Source organism: Pseudophryne corroboree, chromosome 6 (genome assembly GCF_028390025.1).
Source record: "Pseudophryne corroboree isolate aPseCor3 chromosome 6, aPseCor3.hap2, whole genome shotgun sequence".
Taxonomy (NCBI): Eukaryota; Metazoa; Chordata; class Amphibia; order Anura; family Myobatrachidae; genus Pseudophryne; species Pseudophryne corroboree.
Genome location: NC_086449.1, coordinates 12,950,330 through 12,973,717, shown reverse-complemented (window position 1 = coordinate 12,973,717; position 23,388 = coordinate 12,950,330). Strand labels below are relative to the sequence as shown.

Here is a 23,388-nt window from a genome sequence, read left to right as displayed (position 1 = left end):
AAATCGTCCTTGCGGGTTTTGTTTTTGGATCTGTATTTTTTTTTTAAAAATCATAAAAACAGCTAAAATAACAGATTTTGGGGGTGTTTTTGTTCCTACAGTATTATTGACATCAATAACATTCATTTCCAATCATTACCAGTCTATTCTGAACACCTCATAGCTCACAATATTGTTTATTTCCAGTTAAGGCCAAAAGGTAGCACCGAGGTAGGTGGATGAATCAGCAGCAGCTATTGGATGTATGTACTGGGAGGATGGACACAGCAAAAAATATAAAAAAAAATGTACTGTATTTTTAAAAAATGATGCATTAGGCAAGGTTCAAGATTTCAGTTCTCAAAAAGATGATTAACGCAATTTCCTCAAAAATATATTTGATATGCAGAAGGTTCGCTATACAAGTGTGGAGAGTTTATTTATATTAATTTAATAAAAATGTTGTTAATTTATATTTATTATTAATATTATTAATTTGAATGAATCACAATGTGGTCCTAAGAAGAATTATGAAAATAGGGCAATAAGTTATAACATAAGAATATGAGCTTTTGACACAACCCCCTGAAATGGACGGAGCATGCCTGGTTGTATACTGGGTGGATGCAGCACAAAATATATATTAAAAAATTTGTTTTATTTTGGCTGGCCTGACAGAACACTCATAGATGGATGAAGCAGCTGCAGTTTCTGGAAGTATATTGGGATGACACAGCACAAAATATTAATTTAAATAAAAATATATGTATTATTTTTTATATCACGCACTGTGGTTACAGTCTTGCACAAATGAGTCAGAAATATATAAAAGTATTTTTTATATCACACACCCACACCGCCGGTTACAGTGTCACACAAATGAGTCAGAAATATAAATAATAATTACACACTGCAGTTGACTTCACAGAAAGCATCGCATAAATGAGTCAGAAATATGTATAAGCATTTTTTATATCACACACTGCATTTACAGTGTCGCACAATTGAGTCAGAAATATATATATAATAATTACACAATGCGGTTGACCATCACCGACAGCATCACACAATGTGAGTATGAGTAGGAAATAATATACTGTGGTCAGACAGGAAGTATCACAGTACTTATGAAAATAAAATAATAATTGTATAGTACACTGAAGTACAGCACAAACAAAAGAAATATATATATATATATATATATATATATATATATATATATTATACATTTTAGGCTTTTTGTTTTTAGCTTTTATTATTTTCATTTTATACTGGGGCAGAGCCCTTGGATGGATGAACAGATTCAGCAGGCAAAGAGAGCACCCCTTTTTCAGGTACAGCAGACAGAGAGAGCACCGCTTTTTCAGATACAGCAGACAGAGAAAGCACCCCTTTTTCAGATACAGCATAAAGATGGAGCACCCCTTTTCATATACAGCAGACAGAAAGAGCAGTCCTTTCATATACAACATACAGAGAGAGCACCCCTTTTTCTGATACAGCATAAAGAGGGAGCACCTCCTTTTCATATACAGTAGACAGGGAGAGCACTCCTTTCAGATACAGCAGACAGAGAGAAAGCATTCCTTTTTCGGATACAGCAGACAGAGAGAAAGCATTCCTTTTTCAGATACAGCAGAGAGAGCACCCTTGTCAGATACAGCAGACAGAGCGGGAGCACCTCTTTTTCAGATATAGCAGAGAGAGCACCACTTTCAGATACAGCAGAGAGAGAGCACCTCTTTTCAGATACAGCATATAGAGGCAGCATCCCCTTTTCATATACAGCAGACAGAGAGAACACCCCTTTCAGATACAGCAGATAGAGAGAGCACCCCTTTTTCAGATACAGCATAAAGAGGGAGCATTCCCTTTTCAGATACAGAAGACAGAGAGAGCACCCCTTTCAGATACAGCAGACAGAGAGAGAACCCCTTTCAGATACAGCAGACAAAGTGAGAGCACCCCTTTCAGATAAAGCAGACAGAGAGAGCACCCCTTTCAGACACAGAATAAAGAGGGAGCACCCCCTTTTCAATTACAGCAGACAGAGAGCACCCCTTTCAGATACAGCAGACAAAGTGAGAGCACCCCTTTCAGATAAAGCAGACAGAGAGAGCACCCCTTTCATATAAAGCAGACAGAGAGAGCACCCCTTTCAGATAAAGCAGACAGAGAGAGCACCCCTTTCAGATAAAGCAGACAGAGAGAGCACCCCTTTCAGATAAAGCAGACAGAGAGACCGCCTCTTTTTCAGATACAGCAAAAAGAGGGAGCACCCTCTTTTCAGATACAGCAGAGAGAGCACCCCTTTCAGATACAGCAGACAGAGAGAGAGCACCACTTTTTCCACTACAGCACCCCTTTCAGATACAGAATAACGAGGGAGCACCCCTTTTCAGATACAGCAGGCAGAGAGAGAGCACCTCTTTATTAGGTACAGCAGAGAGAGCACCCTTTTCAGATACAGCAGACAGATAGAGCACCCTTTTCAGATACAGCAGACAGAGAGAGAGCACCACTTTTTTAGATACAGCAGATAGAGCACCCCTTTCAGATACAGCAAAGAGAGAGAGAGCACCCATTTTCAGATAAAGCAGACATAGAGAGCACGTCTTTTTCAGATACAGCAGAACAGAGAGAGCACCCCTTTCAGATACAGCAGACAGAGAGAGCACCCCTTTCATATACAGCAGACAGACAGAGCACCCCTTTCATATACAGCAGAGAGAGAGAGCTCCCCTTTCATATACAGTAGACAGAGAGAGCACCCCTTTCAGATACAACAGACAGAGAGAGCACCCCTTTCAGATACAGCAGACAGAGAGAGTGTCCCTTTCATATACAGAAGACAGAGCACCCCTTTCAGATACAGCAGACAGAGAGCGCCCCTTTCAGATACAGCAGACAGAGAGAGCACCCCTTTTTCAGATAAAGCAGACAGAGAGAGCACCCCTTTCAGATACAGCAGAAAGAGAGAGAGTGCCCCTTTCATATACAGCAGACAGAGCACCCTTTCAGATACAGCAGACAGACAGAGAGCACCCCTTTCAGATACAGCAGACAAAGAGAGCACCCCTTTTTCAGATACAGCAGACAGAGAGAGCACTCCTTTCATATACAACATACAGAGAGAGCACCCCTTTTTCTGACACAGCATAAAGAGGGAGCACCCCCTTTTCAGATACAGCAGACAGAGAGAACGCCCCTTTCAGATACAGCAGATAGAGAGAGAACCCCTTTCAGATACAGCAGACAGAGATAGCACCCCTTTTTCAGATACAGCCTTAAGAGGGAGCATTCCCTTTTCAGATACAGAAGACAGAGGGAGCACCCCTTTTTCAGATTACAGAGAGAGTACCCCTTTCAGATAAAGCAGACAGAGAGAGCACCCCTTTCAGATAAAGCAAACAGAGAGACCACCCCTTTTTCAGATACAGCATAAAGAGGGAGCACCGCCTTTTCAGATACAGCAGAGAGAGAGAGAGCACCCCTTTCAGATACAGCAGACAGAGAGAGAACACCACTTTTTCAGATACAGCAGAGTGAGCACCCCTTTCAGATACAGAATAAAGATGGAGCACCCCTTTTCAGATACAGCAGGCAGAGAGAGAGCACCTCTTTATCAGGTAAAGCAGAGATAGCACCCTTTTCAGATACAGCAGACAGATAGAGCACCCTTTTCAGAAACAGCAGACAGAGAGAGTACCCCTTTCAGATACAGCAGACAGAGAGAGCACCCCTTTCATATACAGCAGACAGAGAGAGCTCCCCTTTCATATACAGCAGACAGAGAGAGCACCCCTATCAGATTCAACAGACAGAGAAAGCACCCCTTTCAGATACAGCAGACAGAGAGAGTGCCCCTTTCAGATACAGCAGACAGAAAGCGCCCCCTTTTCAGAAACAGCAGACAGAGAGAGCACCCCTTTCATATACAGCAGACAGAGAGAGCACCCCTTTCAGATTCAACAGACAGAGAAAGCACCCCTTTCAGATACAGCAGATAGAGAGAGTGCCCCTTTCATATACAGCAGACAGATCACCCCTTTCAGATACAGCAGACAGACAGAGAGCATCCCTTTCAGATACAGCAGACAGAGAGCACCCCTTTTTCAGATACAGCAGACAGAGAGAGCTCCCCTTTCAGATACAGCAGAGAGAGCTCCCCTTTCAGATACAACAGAGAGAGAGCACCCCTTTCAGATACAGCAGACAGGGAGAGTGCCACTTTCAGATACAGCAGACAGAGAATACCACTTTTTTAGATACAGCAGATAGATCACCCCTTTCAGATACAGCAAAGAGAGAGAGAGAGAGCACCCATTTTCCGATACAGTAGACAGAGAGAGCACCCCTTTCAGATACAGCAGACAGAGAGAGCACCCCTTTCAGATACAGCAGACAGAGAGAGCACCCCTTTCAGATACAGCAAACAAAGAGAGCACCCCTTTCATATAAAGCAGACAAAGAGAGAGAACCCCTTTCATATACAGCAGACAGAGAGAGCACCCCTTTCAGATACAGCAGACAGAGAGAGCGCCCCTTTCATATACAGCAGACAGAGAGAGCACCCCTTTCAAATTCAACAGACAGAGAAAGCACCCCTTTCAGATACAGCAGATAGAGTGCCCCTTTCATATACAGCATACAGAGCACCCCTTTCAGATACAGCAGACAGACAGAGAGCACCCCTTTCAGATACAGCAGACAGAGAGAGCACCCCTTTCAGATACAGCAGACAGAGAGCACCCCGTTTTCAGATACAGCAGACAGAGAGAGCACCCCTTTCATATATAGCAGATAGAGAGAGCACCGCTTTCAGATACAGCAGACAGAGAGAGCACCCCTTTCAGATACAGCAGACAGAGAGAGAACCCCTTTCAGATACAGCAGACAGATAGAGCACCCCTTTCAGATACAGCAGACAGAGAGAGCGCCCCTTTCAGATACAGCAGACACAGAGAACGCCCTTTTCAGATACAGCAGACAGAGAGAGAACCCCTTTCAGATACAGCAGACAGACAGAGAGCTCCTCTTTCAGATACAGCAGACAGAGAGAGAACCCCTTTCAGATACAGCAGACAGACAGAGAGCTCCTCTTTCATATACAGCAGACAGAGAGAGAGCACCCCTTTCAGATACAGCAGACAGAGAGAGCACCCCTTTCAGATACAGCAGACAGAGAGAGAGCACCCCTTTTTAGATACAGCAGACATGGGGCACTTCTTTTTCAGATACAGCAGAGAGAGCACCCCTTTTTCAGATACAGATGACAGAGAGCGCCCCTTTCAGATACAGCAGACAGAGAGAGCTCCCCTTTCAGATACAGCAGACAGAGAGAGCAACCTTTCATATACAGCAGAGAGAGAGCTCCCCTTTCATATACAGCAGAAAGACAGAGATAGCACCCCTTTCTGATACAGCAGAGAGAGAGCACCCCTTTCAGATACAGTAGACAGAGAGAGCACCCCTTTCAGATACATCAGATAGATCACCTCCACACACACACACCCCCCACACACCCACACACCCACACACACACACACACACACACACACACACACACACCCACACACACACACACACACACACACAAACACACACACAAACACACACACACACACACACACACACACCCACACACACCCACACACACACACACACACACACACACACACAGACACACACACTCACACACACACACACACACACACACACACACACAGACACACACACACACAAACACACCCACACCCACACACACACACACACACCCACACACACACACACACACCCACACACACACCCACACCACACACACACACACACACACACACACACACACACACACACACACACACACACCCACACACACACACACACACCCACACACACACACGCTATACAGTACACTCTCCACAGCCAGAGTGAAGATGGCATCTATGCACGGGACTTATATAGAAACCAAAACCAGCGAGAATCCAACAGCAGGAAGATGATTTTCGGCCTCACTTTGGGATCCGAGTAAGGCGGGATGTCCCAAGCCGGACATGGATACCACCTTGGATCGCAATGTTCGGCTGGGTTGGGATCCCAGGGAACATAACAAACTCATCCCTGCTTTATAATTAACCTCCCCCACTTTTTTAGGATTCCAAAGGGACCTTACCACTTAGTCAAAGGTTTACTTTCTACTGTGGGAACCAAAGCAAGCAGGCTGTCCCGAGGAGCAAAGACGTTTAACTGGGCATTGTGATTGTACACCCACTGCTGTGCCTGTTGGGTCTGTTCCAGGTGATCTCCCACTATTGGCACCACTGCAGCAATCCTTTCCTGCATCTAAGGCTCATGCTCAATAACAGCTTTATAAGGACTGTGTTGCCCCTCCCATGTCTCTCTCGCAATGTCTAGCTATCCCCTTTGGTGTCTCCCGTACAACAAATCACAAGTTGAAAATCATGTAGAGGATTGGTGAACCTCTCATATGGCCATCAATAAATCAGGTAGTAAATAATCACAATCCCTGCCATCTTTATCCACCACTTTCTTTTGCATGTTTTTTAAAGTTTTGTTAAACCTCTCCACTAACTCATCAGTCTGGGGGTGATACACAGAGTTTCTTAACCGAGTAGTTTTAAAAAGACGGCGTAATTCTTTCACGATTTGTGACATAAATGAGGTACCCTGGTCAGTCAGGATTTCCTTAGGTTCTCCCAACCTGCTGAAGACATGTTCTAGTTCTCTAGCAATGGTCTTTGTTGATGTATTGTGCAATGGTATCATTTCCGGATATCTGTTAGCTTTATGCATTGTCACCAAAATATATTGATGGCCCCAGATGGATGTTACACTATATGGACAAAAGTATTTGGTGACACTTGTAATTACTGAATTCAGGTGTTTCAATCAGACCCATTGCCATAGGTGTATAAAATCAAGCACCTAGCCATGCAGTCAACATTTGTGATACAAAATGGATCATTCTGAGGTGCTCAGTGACTACAGGCATGGTACTGTGATAGGATGCCTCCTTTGCAATAAGATGATTCATGAAATTTCATCCCTGCTGGATATTCCACGGTCACATGTAAGTGATATTATTCGAAAGTGGAAACATTTAGGAACAACAACTCAACCACGAAACAGAAGAACATGTAAAATCACACAGAGGGTCAATGTCTGCTAAGGCGCATGGTGCGTAAAAGTCACCAACGCTCTGCTGATTCCATTCTGAAGAGTTCTGAAATTTCCAATAGCATGATTGTAATCACAAATGGTGAAGTGGCCGCTTAATGGAATGGGTTTTCATGGCCGAGCAGCTGCGTGAAAGCCTCACATCATCAAGTCCAATGCCAGAAGTCAGATGGAGTGGTGTAAAGCAGACTGACACTGGACTGTGGAGCACTGGAAACATGTTCTGTGCACTGACAAATCATGCTTCTCTTTTTGGCAGTCAGATGTTCGGTAGAACGTTACCTGCTTGGGGAGGCGGTCAAGATCCCGCTGGACGGGTTTCCGGCGGTCAAAATACCGACGCCGGAATCCTTACCAGCACAATCCTGACATATTCTCCCTCCGTGGGTGTCCACAAAACCCATAGAGGGAGAATATAATAGTGTGCTGAGCATAGCAGGGCACCGTGCCCGCAGCGTGGTGAGAGAAGCGAGCCCATAAGGGGCCGCGTTCCGCTCACCACCCCTGTCGGGATTGTGTGGTCGGGATTCCGGCGTCGGGATTTCGACCGCCGGGTTCCCGTCCAGCGGGATTTAGTACTGATCCCCCTGCTTGACTGCATTGTGCTAATTGTGAAGTTTGGTGGAGGAGGGATAATGGTATGGGGCAGTTTTTCTGGGCTTGGACTACGCCCCTTATCTCCAATGTAGGGCAAACTTAATGCTTAAGCATACCAAGATATTTTGGACAATGCAATGCTTCCAACTTTGTTGCAGCAGTTTGGGGTAGGCCTTTTCTATTCCAATATGACTGTGCACCAGTGCACAAAGCAAGGACTATAAAGACATGGTTTGATGAGTTTATTGTGGAAGAATTTGACTGGCCCACACAGAGCTCTGACCTCAACCCCATTGAGCACATTTCCTAGTTGAGAAGAAGTTATGTCATTCTTTACCCCACTACTAGTATCATACTTTTCTGGCATCCCAATCATGCTTGTCTGCAAGAATAATAATAATAATAATAATAATAATAATAATAATAATAATAATAATAACTTCTTACTATATAAAGTCATTCTGCAATATACAGTAATTAATATTAAATTATTTATTTTTTATTTTTTCCAGGATTCATGTGGATTGAACAAGACCATGGTGATGGAGTTCATTCTTCTGGGTTTTGGAAATCTCCAACATTATAAGAATTTGGTGTTTGAGTTATTTCTTATAGTTTATCTCATCACTCTTTCTGGAAATATTCTTATTATTATTTTGATAACTTACAGCCCAAGACTCCATTCTCCAATGTACTACTTTCTCTGTAATTTGTCTGCATGTGAAATGATTTTCATCTCCATTGTTATGCCAAACATACTTTATATTGTGTGGTGGAATGGAGGATCTATGTCCTTATATGGTTGCATCTCTCAGCTCTACTTGGCACCATCGATTGGATGTGCTGAGTGTCTTCTCCTTACAGTTATGGCATATGACAGATACCTGGCCATCTGCAACCCTTTGAGATATTCCTCAATTATGAACATCAGGACTCGTAACCACCTCGTGGTTTGGGTTTGGCTCTTTGGACTTATAGTGATGATCATCCCAACAGCTACAGTCTGCAAGTTACAGTTCTGTGATTCAAACACTATTGATGATCTGTTTTGTGATCTAGCTCCACTTTTACAATTGTCTTCTACAGATACTGCCCTGGTAGAAATGGAAGCCATTCTGATAGCTATTATTGTGAGTGTTTTTCCATTTGTGTTAATCATTCTTAGCTATGTGTCCATATTTTGGACTATCCTGAGAGTGACCTCAAAGATTGGGAGAAAGAAAATGTTCTCCACTTTCAGTGCCCATCCCGCATCTGTGTGTGCATACTTTGGGACAATATTTATCATTTACTTGGTACCTTCCCAACAGAACTCAAACATAAAGAGGATAATCTCTTTATTATATACAAGTGTGACTCCGCTACTTAATCCTATTATTTACAGCCTGAGAAATCAGGAAATGAAGGCCTGCTTTTTATCTTTTTTTCCTAGTAAATGGAAACCAAGGGGCATATCCAATTAGAAGTTGAAATTCTTCAGGCAGCCATAAGGTTTCCCTATTCAATTCTGCTGAAGGAAGTGTTATAGGAATTACTGCAGCTTTTTTTCTTGCATCTTCAGCATAGGTGCAAAGTTAGGAAAAATCCTAAAAATGTCAGGACTTGCTTCAGAACCCCCGGAATACTTAATTGGTGTAAATGGGCCAATAAGCACGTGCCGTTATTGTGGTAAAAATATCGCCTCCAATTACCCCAAAATCAACTTATTTTTTTTTAAGCACCCCAAATTTAATAGAAGTATTTATTCAAATGGAAAACAATTGCATTTTTTTTACATTTTTCAATAAATTTACTTTTAAATTATCCCCAAATCAGATTGGTTTTACCTTTTTATAATTTTTTTTATATTTTATTTGTGTCCTTAAAATAAAAAACGTATGCTTGTTTTCATTTTTGAAAAAAAATTTAAGTGCACAAATCTGCTATTTAAAGCGTTTTAATAGCACTAAATATATATATTTTTTCTCAGACAGAAATATACATCTATACTGTTACCCAATATTTCTGTTTTTTATTACAGACTGTGCCCCAATTTTATTGAAAAGGTTACCATGGGTGTTTGGCGGCAACAATTTAGTGACCTTTGTTTTTCTACTGTATAACACAGCAAACGGGAATGAATATACCTGCACTTTTTAAAAATTGGTCACAACAGCCGGAGTCATTTTACCTGCGAAAATTGCACACCTAATTGTCCCCAAGAGTCGAAGCACATCCACATTACAATTGTGTAGCTACTATGTTTCAACTAATGTCAAGTGCCAAAAACAAGTACAGAATTTTATAGTTTTTGTAAGTTTTCATAAGATCATGACAAGTACTTTTTACATTTTATCAAATTTTTATTTTAAATAAATAATATATTTGTAACTTGCTACAAGTTGTCATTTCCTGTTTGCATTCTGCAAAGTGAAAGTAAGTAAAAATAATATCAACATGTCAGGTCATTTAGGGCAGATATTGGGATCTATTTACTAAGCATCAGGTGGAGATAAAGTGGACGCAGAGGTGTAGCAAGGTGTCATGGTGCCTGGAGCGGGATCCGGTCTCTAGGTTGACAGTAACTAGAGCGAATCTATCTAGGTGGACCACTATTGGTCGACAGTAACTATGCCGACAGGGTCTCTAGGTCGACATGTTCTAGGTCAACAGGTCAAAAGGTCGACATGAGTTTTTCACAATTTTTTCCTTTTTTAAAACCTTTTCATACTTAATGATCCACATGTGCTACGACTGGAACAGTAATCTGTGCCGAGCGAAGCAGTAGCGCAGCAAGGCACCATGCCCGAAGCATGGCGAGTGAACACGTTGCATTAATTGGGGTTCCCGGTCACTCTACAAAGAAAATGACACCAAAAAAACATAAAAAACTCATGTCTTCCTTTTGACCTGTCGACCTAGACCATGTTGACCTAAAGACCATGGCAACCTAGACACCCTGTCGACCTAGTTACTATCTACTTTCCATACCACACCTGCCTGGAGCAAGGTATGTTTTGGTGTCTCCCTCCCCTGTACTGAATTGGGGGCGTGGCCACCAGGGCCGGTTCTATACCTTGTGGCATCCAGGGTGAAAGTTTCCTTTGGCGCCCCCCCACCCATAGGTCAAACATAGGGTGCGCCGAATGTGCGGGCAAAAAATAGGAGTGTGGATTCAAAGGGAAAGGGCATGGCCAAAGTTATGCCCCCTGTACTTATGGACCCAGTAGTTGTGCCCCCTGTAGCTGAGCCCCCTGTAGATTTTCCCCCAGTAGTTGTGCCCCCTTTAGATTTGCCACCAGTAGCTGTGCCCCCTGTAGATGTGCTCCCTGTAGATGTGCCCGGAGTAATTGTGCCCCCCGTAGTTGTGTCCCCAGTTGCTGTGCCCCCAGTATCTGTGCTCCCTGTAGCTTTGTACACAGTAGTTGTGCCCCCTGTAGCTGTGCCCCCTGTAGTTGTGCTCCCTGTAGCTGTTCCCAGAGTAATTGTTCCCCCTGGTTTGTGCCCCCTGTAGCTGTGCCACCTGGTAGCGCCGCTTACAAACACTAAAGATAAAAAACAAAAAAACTCACCTGCCCCGCTCCTGCTTCCCAACTGCTGCTTCTGCTGCTGCTGCTCCGCCTCCACAGTACCTGTGAGTCTGGCCGCGTCTCCGTCCTTCTGAAGCCCGTACGTGTGAGGTCAGGACTTCAAAGGCAAGTCACGGAGTTCGTAGGGGAAAAGTGAGGGAGGTAGAGAGATGACGCAGCTCAGGCTCTCAACTGTCAGTGACTGACAGCTGCGGCTGTGAGCTGCGTTGCGGCCAGGCGGAGGTTCCAGCAGAGTTGAGCTGCGGTGCCCTGTACTGTCTTGGGCGCTTGGATCTCGAGCTCCACCAGAACTACCCTCCTTACGCCCCTGAGTGGACGGAGATAAAATACTAGCCAATTATCTCCTAACTGTCATTTTTCAAACCTGTGACATGGCAGTTAGGAGCTGATTGGCTGGTACTTTATCTCCGGCCACTTTTTCTCTGCCTGAGTTTTAGTGAATAGACCCCAAATTGCGTTAGCTTGTTGCATTGTTCTTATTTTGCTAATAACAGTGTTTTGCTAATGAATAAGCTGTTTTAATTCTTTCAAGCCTGTGGAGTGCCGCTACTTTCTGCTATTTGTATTCAGGCCACGTTTGCGACTTATGGAGGGCACTGCAGCCGTTTATTGGACTTTCCCACAGTGTTTTGCTAATGAAAACATCACAATCACTAGGATGCTCTCTGTATTTTAAGGTGGTCACTAAGATACTTTTGTACTGTATGTGGCCGCTGCCGTATAGAGCACATTTCAGAGTGAACAAGTATGCTTGAATAGAAATATACCTTACGATGCTATGTTTTTATTATGTGCTATGATTACAAGAAACAAGTACAAGTTTAATTGTCAAAAACGTCAAATAGCACTTTTTCAAATGAACCAGGAATCAGTGTCCCATAGCAAAGTTATTTTTTATTAAAATGTAGTATCGTATTATAAACACAAATAATAATAAACAACTACAAGAATATGGGTTGCAGAATGTCACTTAAAATTCACTTTTTTTATTTCCATCTAGACTTTTCATGACAGTTTGGGTAGTGTAAGTGATAAACAGGGGGAAAGTTTTCGCCCATACATCCATGGAACATTGCCACCAAGGACGCTGGTACCCTGCAATGATGGGGGCTACTGTTGGTTCCTTGTTAGAGAGACTGATGAGACACTGTATTTTATATTTTATCTTTTATTACCAATTACATTCAGGCTTATTTGTATTGTAAAGAGTTTCTAAACTTTAGTTTCTGCCATTAAGTTTTTCTATAGTTTTATTAGTGTTTTATAAATTAATACGATGAGAATATTTAAATTCTATAGCAGGGGTGGCCAGACTTTTGGAGTCGGCAATCTACTTTGAAAGCTGAAAAGCTTTTGTGATCTACCTAGGAGGAATAACAGCGCGCGCCGCAGGCGCGCGCCCAAAAATGGGGAGTGTCATAGCAAAAATGTGGGTGTGGTATAACGAAAAAAGGGACGTAGCCTTGCTGCACAGAGTGTAATGACTGTCTCGCACGAAATAACACATTGGCCCCAACAGGTAAAAACCTCAACCACATATAATGATAATAATAATAATAATAATAATTTTATTTATATAGCGCTCTTTCTCCAACCGGACTCAAGGTGCTTTACAGACATCAAAAACAATACACATGATACAGAGGATTTGAGTAATACTACAATAGACAAGCAACACAGACATAAAAGAAAACCTTAAGCCCACAGAAAGCATAACGCAGGATTGGTGAAGGTATTTTGGGTAATAACTTCCAAGGGTTGTGTATTCCACCCTCACAGGTACCAAGTGCAGCAGCCATCTTGGGCGCTCCGCGTAGGATTACCCAGGGTGGAATAGTCTACCCCTAGAAGAGATGACACAAAATGGGGGTGATTTCAGAGTCCTACAGTTTAGAGTAGGGTTCCAATAAAACCACAAGGTCCATGTATTTTTCATCCCATCCACAAGTGTACAATATGGGGCAGCAATGTTGGGCGCACTTTGAGCCATACAAGGCCAAGTTCATATATGGGAAAACTGATGCTCATGTAGTAGTACGATGTACCCTGCATGTAGGGCACAATGGAAAGGTGTGCAATCAGTGGAGGTAAACATTACAGGAAAAACACATGGTGGGGTGGAAGCGAGCAATGAAGAGGAAAAAAAAAAAAAAACCACAATAGCAGATAACTAGTGGCAGAAGTAGGAGTGGGATAACATTTTGATCAGGTCTTAGTACGGGTGGGTAGGAGAATGTGGGGGGCATACTCAGACGCAATGGTGATGTTCCTGCTGATCCTGGTCCTGGTGCTCTGCCCCCACAGTTCCCTGTTCATCTTGATGGTTAGGCCCAGGGGCAGACTTGATGTTTTCAGCCAGAGAGGTGGTAAGCCTGGTTTTGGTGTTCTCATGTTTGAGGCGAGGAGAGGCCACGTAAAGTTCCAGAGTATTTAGGTTGTAATGCATTCGTTTGTTATCTTATTAGTTTGTTTGCCTTCTGTTTTCCTTTGGTTTAACACAGGTATAACACTGCTATTGATATTAGCTGCCACTTAATAACTAGCCACTTCATACACTAGCCACTGCAGCGTCCTAATAGGCCTGGCGTCCTATGCTATACTGGTTAAGTAAGTCTACCAACACAAGCTCCTTGTGATTACAACCCCCTCCCCCACACAGCAACGCTCCTCCAAAAGGTGTTAATTACTGCCAAATGTGAGATCACTAAACAAAGTCAATCACAAAGTTTTTGCTGACTACAGATATTAATCCATTTAACAATTTACCAAATAAATCCTTTAGCTAGAAACAGTGGTCAGCCCTCTGCATTAGTTACCAAATAAATCCTTTAGCTAGAAACAGTGGTCAGCCCTCTGCATTAGTTACCAAATAAATCCTTTAGCTAGAAACAGTGGTCAGCCCTCTGCATTAGTTACCAAATAAATCCTTTAGCTAGAAACAGTGGTCAGCCCTCTGCAGTAGTTACCAACTAAATCCTTTAGCTAGAAACAGTGGTCAGCCCTCTGCATTAGTTACCAAATAAATCCTTTAGCTAGAAACAGTGGTCAGCCCTCTGCATTAGTTACCTGTTGGTGAAAAGGAGAGACAGGAGTCAATTCCAAATATCAGCTGAAGATGCAACCAATGAAACACAGGTATAACACTGCTAATGATATTAGCTGCCACTTAATAACTAGCCACTTCATATACTAGCCACTGCAGCGTCCTAATAGGCCTGGCGTCCTATGCCCCCACCGTGCCAGATACACATATGCCCCCACAGTGCCAGATACACATATGCCCTCACAGTGCCAGATACACATATGCCCCCACAGTGCCAGATACACATATGCCCCCACAGTGCCAGATATGCCCCCACAGTGTCAGATACAGATATGCCCCCACAGTGCCATGTGCCCACAGTGCTAGATATGCCCCCACAGTGCCAGATACAGATATGCCCCCACAGTGCCATGTGCCCACAGTGCTAGATATGCCCCCACAGTGCCAGATTACAGATATGCCCCCACAGTGCCAGATATGCCCCCACAGTGCCAGATTACAGATATGGTCATTCTCTGCATCACATGCTGAGCACAGGAACTGAGTGGGGAGCTATTAGCAAATTCATTGCAGGCAGGCTAAAAAATGATATGTCAAATTAGACAAGTCAGTAATAACACATATATAAAAATATTACAGGTTATGGCAAAATTCCAGGAGGAATAGCAATGGCTCCACTTGCCCTTCAATGCAAACTGCCATGAGTGATGCCCTGCACAAGTAGCCACACTTAAAATAAGACCTCCTTTAATTATTCCATTAGTGCTGAGCCTTCCCCTCCAAGACAATGTACCTGAACTGCCTGGTCTGCTGGATTCCTGGTGGCTGGATCGCTGGCTGGCTCCCCACTGGGCTGGCACTGTCAGTGTGCCTGTTCCCGTCTGAGCTGACTGGATCAAACAAGATCCAACAGGCACAGAGGCTCCTCCGTTCGCGTTCCCAATGATGCATAGCGCGGGTGCGCGGCTGACGTCATGACGTCACCTGCGCAATGCCTCATTGGGAACGGGACTCACAGAGGTGGCAAGTTACACTGGAATGCAGAAGTTGGTCGCAATCTACCGGCGGGAGCTCCATGAGCTACCGGTAGATCGCGATTGACCTTTTGGCCACCTCTGCTCTTACTTTATTCGTTATCGTTATAACTACTGATAAGCGGGTTCGGTTCCTCGGGATCCGAACCCGCCCGAACTTCACCCTTTTTTGCACGGTTCGGAGCAGACTCGGATCCTCCTGCCTTGCTCGGTTAACCCGAGCGCGCCCGAACGTCATCATCCCGCAGTCGGATTCTCGCGAGATTCGTATTCTATATAAGGAGCCGCACGTTGCTGCCATTTTTCACTCGTGCATTGGAGATGATCGTGAGAGGATGTGGCTGGCGTTCTCTCAGTTTCTATGTTCAGGGGGCTGCAAATATCTGTGCTCAGTGTGCTGCAAATATCTGTGCTCAGAGTGCTGCATATATCTACGTTCTCTGTCTGAAAAACGCTTCATATCTGTGCTCAGTGTGCTGCATATATCTGTGCTCACACTGCTTAATTGTGAGGACTGGGGTCCAGCAGTATTATATAGTAGGAGGACAGTGCAGAGTTTTGCTGACCAGTGACCGCCAGTATTATACGTTCTCTGCCTGAAAAATGCTCCATATCTGTGCTGCATTGTAGTATATATAGTAGGAGTACAGTGCATAATTTTGCTGACCACCAGTATATAATATATAGCAGTACGGTACAGTAGGCCACTGCTTTACCTACCTCTGTGTTGTCAAGTATACTATCCATCCATACCTGTGGTGCATTTAAGTTGTGCGCAGTATATATAGTAGTAGGCAATTGCTATTGATATATTACTGGCATATAATTCCACACATTAAAAAATGGAGAACAAAAATGTGGAGGGTAAAATAGGGAAAGATCAAGATCCACTTCCACCTCGTGCTGAAGCTGCTGCCACTAGTCATGGCCGGGATGATGAAATGCCATCAACGTCGTCTGCCAGGGCCGATGCCCAATGCCATAGTAGAGAGCATGTAAAATAAAAAAAACTAAAGTTCAGTAAAATGACCCAAAAATCTAAATTAAAAGCGTCTGAGGAGAAGCGTAAACTTGCCAATATGCCATTTACGTCACGGAGTGGCAAGGAACGGATGAGGCCCTGGCCTACATTCATGGCTAGTGGTTCAGCTTCACATGAGGATGGAAGCACTCATCCTCTCGCTAGAAAAATTAAAAGACTTAAGCTGGCAAAAGCACAGCAAAGAACTGTGCGTTCTTCTAAATCACAAATCCCCAAGGAGAGTCCAATTGTGTCGGTTACGATGCCTGACCTTCCCAACACTGGACGGGCGCCTTCCACCATTTGCACGCCCCCTGCAAGTGCTGGAAGGAGCACCCGCAGTCCAGTTCCTGATAGTCAAATTGAAGATGTCACTGTTGAAGTACACCAGGATGAGGATATGGGTGTTGCTGGCGCTGGGGAGGAAATTGACAAGGAAGATTCTGATGGTGAGGTGGTATGTTTAAGTCAGGCACCCGGGGAGACACCTGTTGTTGTTCATTTTTCTTTGCATCATGTGCTCTTTGGGGACTATTTTTTGAAGTGCCATCCTGTCTGACACTGCAGTGCCACTCCTAGATGGGCCATGTGTTTGTGTCGGCCACTTGGGTCACTTAGCTTAGTCACACAGCTACCTCATTGCACATCTTTTTTTCTTTGCATCATGTGCTGTTTGGGGACTATTTTTTTAATCTGCCATCCTGCCTGACACTGCAGTGCCACTCCTAGATGGGCCAGGTGTTTGTGTCGGCCACTTGGGTCGCTTAGCTTAGTCACACAGCTACCTCATTGCGCCTCTTTTTTTCTTTGCATCTAGTGCTGTTTGGGTCAATTTTTTTAATCTGCCATCCTGTCTGACACTGCAGTGCCACTCCTAGATGGGCCAGGTGTTTGTGTCGGCCACTTGGGTCACTTAGCTTAGTCACACAGCTACCTCATTGCGCCTCTTTTTTTCTTTGCATCATGTGCTGTTTGGGGACTATTTTTTGAAGTGCCATCCTGTCTGACACTGCAGTGCCACTCGTAGATGGGCCAGGTGTTTGTGTCGGCCACTTGGGTCACTTAGCTTAGTCACACAGCTACCTCATTGCGCCTCTTTTTTTCTCTGAATCATGTGCTGTTTGGGGACTATTTTTTTAATCTGCCATCCTGTCTGACACTGCAGTGCCACTCGTAGATGGGCCAGGTGTTTGTGTTCGGCCACTTGGGTCACTTAGCTTAGTCACACAGCTACCTCATTGCGCCTCTTTTTTTCTTTGCATCTAGTGCTGTTTGGGTCAATTTTTTTAATCTGCCATCCTGTCTGACACTGCAGTGCCACTCCTAGATGGGCGAGGTGTTTGTGTCGGCCACTTGGGTCACTTAGCTTAGTCACACAGCTACCTCATTGCGCCTCTTTTTTTCTTTGCGTCATGTGCTGTTTGGGGAGTATTTTTTGGAAGTGCCATCCTGCCTGACACTGCAGTGCCACTCCTAGATGGGCCAGGTGATTGTGTCGGCCACTTGGGTCGCTTAACTTAGTCATCCAGCGACCTTGGTGCAAATTTTAGGACTAAAAATAATATTGTGAGGTGTGAGGTGTTCAGAAAAGACTGGAAATGAGTGGAAATTATGGTTATTGAAGTTAATAATACTATGGGATCAAAATGACCCCCAAATTCTATGATTTAAGCTGTTTTTGAGTTTTTTTTGTAAAAAAACACCCGAATCCAAAACACACCCGAATCCAACAAAAAAATGTCAGGGAGGTTTTGCCAAAACGCGTCTGAATCCAAAACACGGCCGTGGAACCGAATCCAAAACCAAAGCACAAACCCCGAAAAATTTCCGGTGCACATCACTAGTTATAACTGATTTTGTTATTTGCGTGTATCTAATAAATACGTCATGATAGAGAAAATCTGATTTTTCCACTGAATTCAGCATCCCTAAATTAGGCAAAATTACATACTCACATGCCAGATACAGAGAGTTTTTTAAAATTTGTTGAGTGGTTATATTTATTGAGGCCACTTTGTGGCAATATGTCTGATTCAGGTGTGGATGGAGTTACTATTCCTGCTGCATGGAAGCAGCAGTGATAGCACTAATATGGTAATGCAGCCTTAAATTAATTACTGATCTGGGCTGCGTGCTAGGATGCAGCATTAAATAAATTGCAACATCAGCAGATGGGGAATAAGGTTAATGACCTTGGTGATGTTGTCCAATGCCTTGTCGTCTGGAACAAACCCACACTGGTCCTGGTGGATAGTGTCAGGTATGAGTGGTTGGAGGCGAGTAGTGATCCGTTTCACCAATAGTTTCACATCACAATTTAATAATGACATTGGGCAGTAGCTGGAACACTGAGTGGGATCCTTGCCCTCTTTTCGGATGACCATGATATGTACTTCAATAGATTGTCAGGACCAGGGACATGTAATAACAGCCTCTAACTAAGTCAAAACTCTCTAAGGAAACTCCCAACTCCTCTTGCAACCTTGAGAAGTCTATTACTAGATATGTGCAGGTTCGGATTTACTCAGTTTTTAATGACAGAATTAACATGAGTTCGGATTTATCCGGATTTTTCTTATTCGTTAGCAAAAACACATGACATCCGAGAGCCAATAAGATGCCATTTCGAGATCCGGGTAAATACGGCTAAATCCAAACCAGCACGTCTCTAGTTACTACCCAGTCTTGTTCTATCACTGTTGTTTCCAATTGTAAAGAGCAATGGAATTTGCTGTGCTGTTAATAATAGTTTTAATAACAATAATAATAATAAGAAGAAGAAGGAGAAGAAGAAGAAGAAGAAGATAGATAAAACTTCAGTAGATATACACTATAAATATAAGCATATTTCTTGAAGGGGCTTTTACAGATAGATAGATAGATAGATAGATAGATAGATAGATAGACAGACAGATAGAGAGATAGAGAGATATACTGTATATATATATATATATATATTTATATATATATATAGCAGAAAGTAGCAGCACTCCACAGGCTTGAAAGAATTGAGTCCATAATGAATAAGCTGTTTTAATTCTTTCAAGCCTGTGGAGTGCCGCTACTTTCTGCTATTTGTATACAGGCCACGTTTGCGACTTATGGAGGGCACTGCAGTTGTTTATTGGACTTTCCCATAGTGAGTGCCGGGTTCCATTGGTTTGTATATATATATATATATATATATATATATATATATATTAGTGATGTGCACCGGAAATTTTTCGGGTTTTGTGTTTTGATTTTGGATTCGGTTCCGCGGCCGTGTTTTGGATTCGGACGCGTTTTGGCAAAACCTCCCTGAAAATGTTTTGTCGGATTCTGGTGAGTTTAAATCATAGAATTTGGGGGTCATTTTGATCCCACAGTATTATTAACCTCAATAACCATAATTTCCACTCATTTCCTTTCCAGTCTATTCTGAACACCTCACAATATTATTTTAGTTCTAAAATTTGCATCGAGGTCACTGGATGGCTAAGCTAAGCGACACAAGTGGAAGACACAAACACCTGGCCCATCTAGGAGTGGCACTGCAGTGTCAGACAGGATGGCAGATTTAAAAAATAGTCCCCAAACAGCACATGATGCAAAGAGAAAAGAGGTGCACCAAGGTCGCTGGATGACTAAGCTAAGCGACCCAAGTGGACGACACAAACACCTGGCCCATCTAGGAGTGGCACTGCAGTTTTCTAGCAAGAGGATGAGTGCTTCCATCCTCATGTGAATCTTAACCACTAGCCATGAATATAGGCCAGGGCCTCAGCCGTTCCTTGCCACTCCGTGTCGTAAATGGCATATTGGCAAGTTTACGCTTCTCATCAGACGCTTTTAATTTAGATTTTTGGGTAATTTTACTGAACTTTTGTAGTATACTTGACGACACAGAGGTAGAGCAGTGGACTACTGTACCGTACTGCTATATATTATATACTGGTGGTCAGCAAAATTCTGCACTGTCCTCCTACTATATATACTGCGCACAACTAAATTGCACCACAGGTATGGTTGGATAGTATACTTGACGACACTGAGGTAGGTAGAGCAGTGGACTACTATACCGTACTGCTATATATTATATACTGGTGGTCAGCAAAATTCTGCACTGTCCTCCTACTATATATATGGCGCACAACTAAAATGCACCACAGGTATGGATGGATAGTATACTTGACGACACAGAGGTAGGTAGAGCAGTGTACTACTGTACCGTACTGCTATATATTATATACTGGTGGTCAGCAAAATTCTGCACTGTCCTCCTACTATATATACTGCGCATACTAAAATGCTCCACAGGTGTGGATGGATAGTATACTTGATGACACAGAGGTAGGTAGAGCAGTAGACTACTGTACCGTACTGCTATATAATACTGGTGGTCACTGGTCAGCAAAATTCTGCACTGTCCTCCTACTATATACTACAATGCAGCACAGATATGGAGCGTTTTTCAGGCAGAGAACGTAGATATTTTCAGCACACTGAGCACAGATATTTGCAAGCACACTGAGCACAGATATTTGCAGCACACTGAGCACAGATATTTGCAGCACACTGAACACAGAAACTGAGAGAACGCTGCACGTCCTCTCCCTATCATCTCCAATGCACAAGTGAAAATGGTGGCGACGCACAGCTCCTTATATAGAATACGAATCTCGCGAGAATCCGACAGCGGGATGATGACGTTCGGGCACGCTCGGATCAACCAAACAAGACGGGAGGATCCGAGTCAGTCTCGGAACCGTGTAAAATGGGTGAAGTTCAGGGGGGTTCGGATTCCGAGGAACCGAACCCGCTCATCGCTAATATCTATATATATATATATATATATATATATATATATATACGGTGTATATATATATATATATATATATATATATAATATTTAGTAACTAATCACTTTAGTAATACTTTAGTTCTATATAGTAGAAATTTCTATAACCACATTTTTTTTTTTTTAAATATGGTCAGCGGCAACCCCACAGATTGGTACTCTGCCTGAAAGAGCCTCTTTGATAGATATATGGAAATGGATTCTCTAGGGCATACCTATTATATAAATTTGTATAGGATGGAACCTTTCCTCTACATCAAAACTTGTATCTGCAGTGCAAGGGTTTTTAAAATTTTTACAACAAATTTTTCATTAGGTACAACCACATCAATTCCTTTTCAAATATGTATAAATTTATTAAAATACTTTCTTAAAAAACTCTTAAAAGTGTTGAAGCCTTATGGCAACAGGAGAATAGTTTGTACTAATACACAGGTACAATTACATTTCTAGATAGTTAGATAGCTGATCTTTTCTTTCAATGTAGATACAGACACTATATCAACCAACACGTTTCATCATCTATGACTTCATCAGGGGTGTCTTATATAAAGAGTCAGTATTAGTGAGCTAATTATGTAGTCCTTTCAAGTGGCTTTTCATGCAAATTAGTATCTTCGGCTGACACTTAATGATGGGTAAGTTGTGACATTGTTTTGTTTGTAACTCTCTGACTGCTATGGTCCTGAGGACGGGGCTGTGATCCCGAAAGTACTTGACCAATACACTGGAGATTGTTTGCAGTATTGATGTCTCTGAGTGCCTTCTTTAAATGCATTAATATATATAGGAAGAAGTTTATGAGAAAGTGCTTGAGCAAACCACACCTCTTAAGGTAGTATATTATTAGGGTGATGTAGGAAGAGCTACAGTAGATGGGTGTACCCTTTAGAGAATAAATAATCTATGTAAAAGGTATAAGAATTTCTGTCAACTCTCATTAAAATTGGCATTCAAATTTAATACAATGAATGTTCACAAAACAAGTCAGCATTCTGCATGACAACTAAAATTCTCCACTTTAGAATGTGTACAATATGTTCTTCATAACAGTTCAATGATTCACAGTGTTATATTTATTCACAAACATCTGAAGCCTACGCATTTCATCTCCTTGGAGACTTCTTCAGGGGTATGTGTCTAGCATTTCAATCAAAATATAGATCTCGATAGGATTGCAACATTTGATGAAGTTCTACCATAACAGTGGTTCCCTTGGATAGCCCTCTGTTATAGGCTTTGAGAAAACGGACTGAGATTCTATAAACATGTTACATAATGGTTATTTGAAAACCGACATCTAATGAAGAATCAGGGTATAAATGGTTCTAAGTTTTGACCATCAGGTCCACCAGCATTTGTGGAGATAGAGCAACAGCAACTTTCCAACTCCAAAACTCTGAAACTTTTTATACATATATATATATATATATATATATATATATATATATATATATATATAGTTGTGCTCATAAGTTTACATACCCTAGCAGAATTTGTGATTTTCTGGCCATTTGTCAGAGAATATGAATGATAACTCACAAACTTTTCTTTCACTCATGGTTAGTGGTTGGGTGAAGCCATTTATTGTCAAACAGCTGTGTTTTCTCTTTTTATATCATAATTACAACAGAGACTACCTAAATGACCCTGATCAAAAGTTTACATACCCCAGTTCTTAATACCGTGTATTGCCCCTTTTAACATCAATGACAGCTTGAAGTCTGTTGTGGTAGTTGTGGATGAGGCTCTTTATTTTCTCAGATGGTAAAGCTGCCCATTATTCTTGGCAAAAAAGCCTCCAGTTCCTGTAAATTATTGGGCTGTCTTGCATGAACTGCACGTTTAAGATCTCCCCAGAGTGGCTCAATGATATTGAGGTCAGGAGACTGAGATGGCCACTCCAGAACCTTCACTTTATTCTGCTGTAGCCAATGACAGGTCGACTTGGCCTTGTGTTTTGGATCATTGTCATGTTGGAACGTCCAAGTACGTCCCATGCGCAGCTTACGGGCTGATGAGTGCAAATTTTCCTCAAGTATTTTCTGATAACATGCTGCATTCATCTTGCCATCAATTTTGACCAAGTTTCCAGTGCCTTTGTAGCT

General features: G+C 42.7%; 1 protein-coding gene across 1 annotated transcript in view; it reads left to right on the top strand.

The window, feature by feature from the left end:
* The first annotated feature begins 6,955 nt into the window (after window positions 1–6,955).
* Window positions 6,956–23,388, top strand: part of LOC134933981 (olfactory receptor 6F1-like) — a 50,412-nt gene continuing 33,979 nt past the window's right edge. Inside the window, exons 1-2 of the mRNA XM_063929510.1 lie at window positions 6,956–7,069; window positions 8,286–8,903. Of these exons, the coding sequence (XP_063785580.1) occupies window positions 6,956–7,069; window positions 8,286–8,903 (732 nt within the window). The remainder of the gene's footprint in view (window positions 7,070–8,285; window positions 8,904–23,388) is intronic.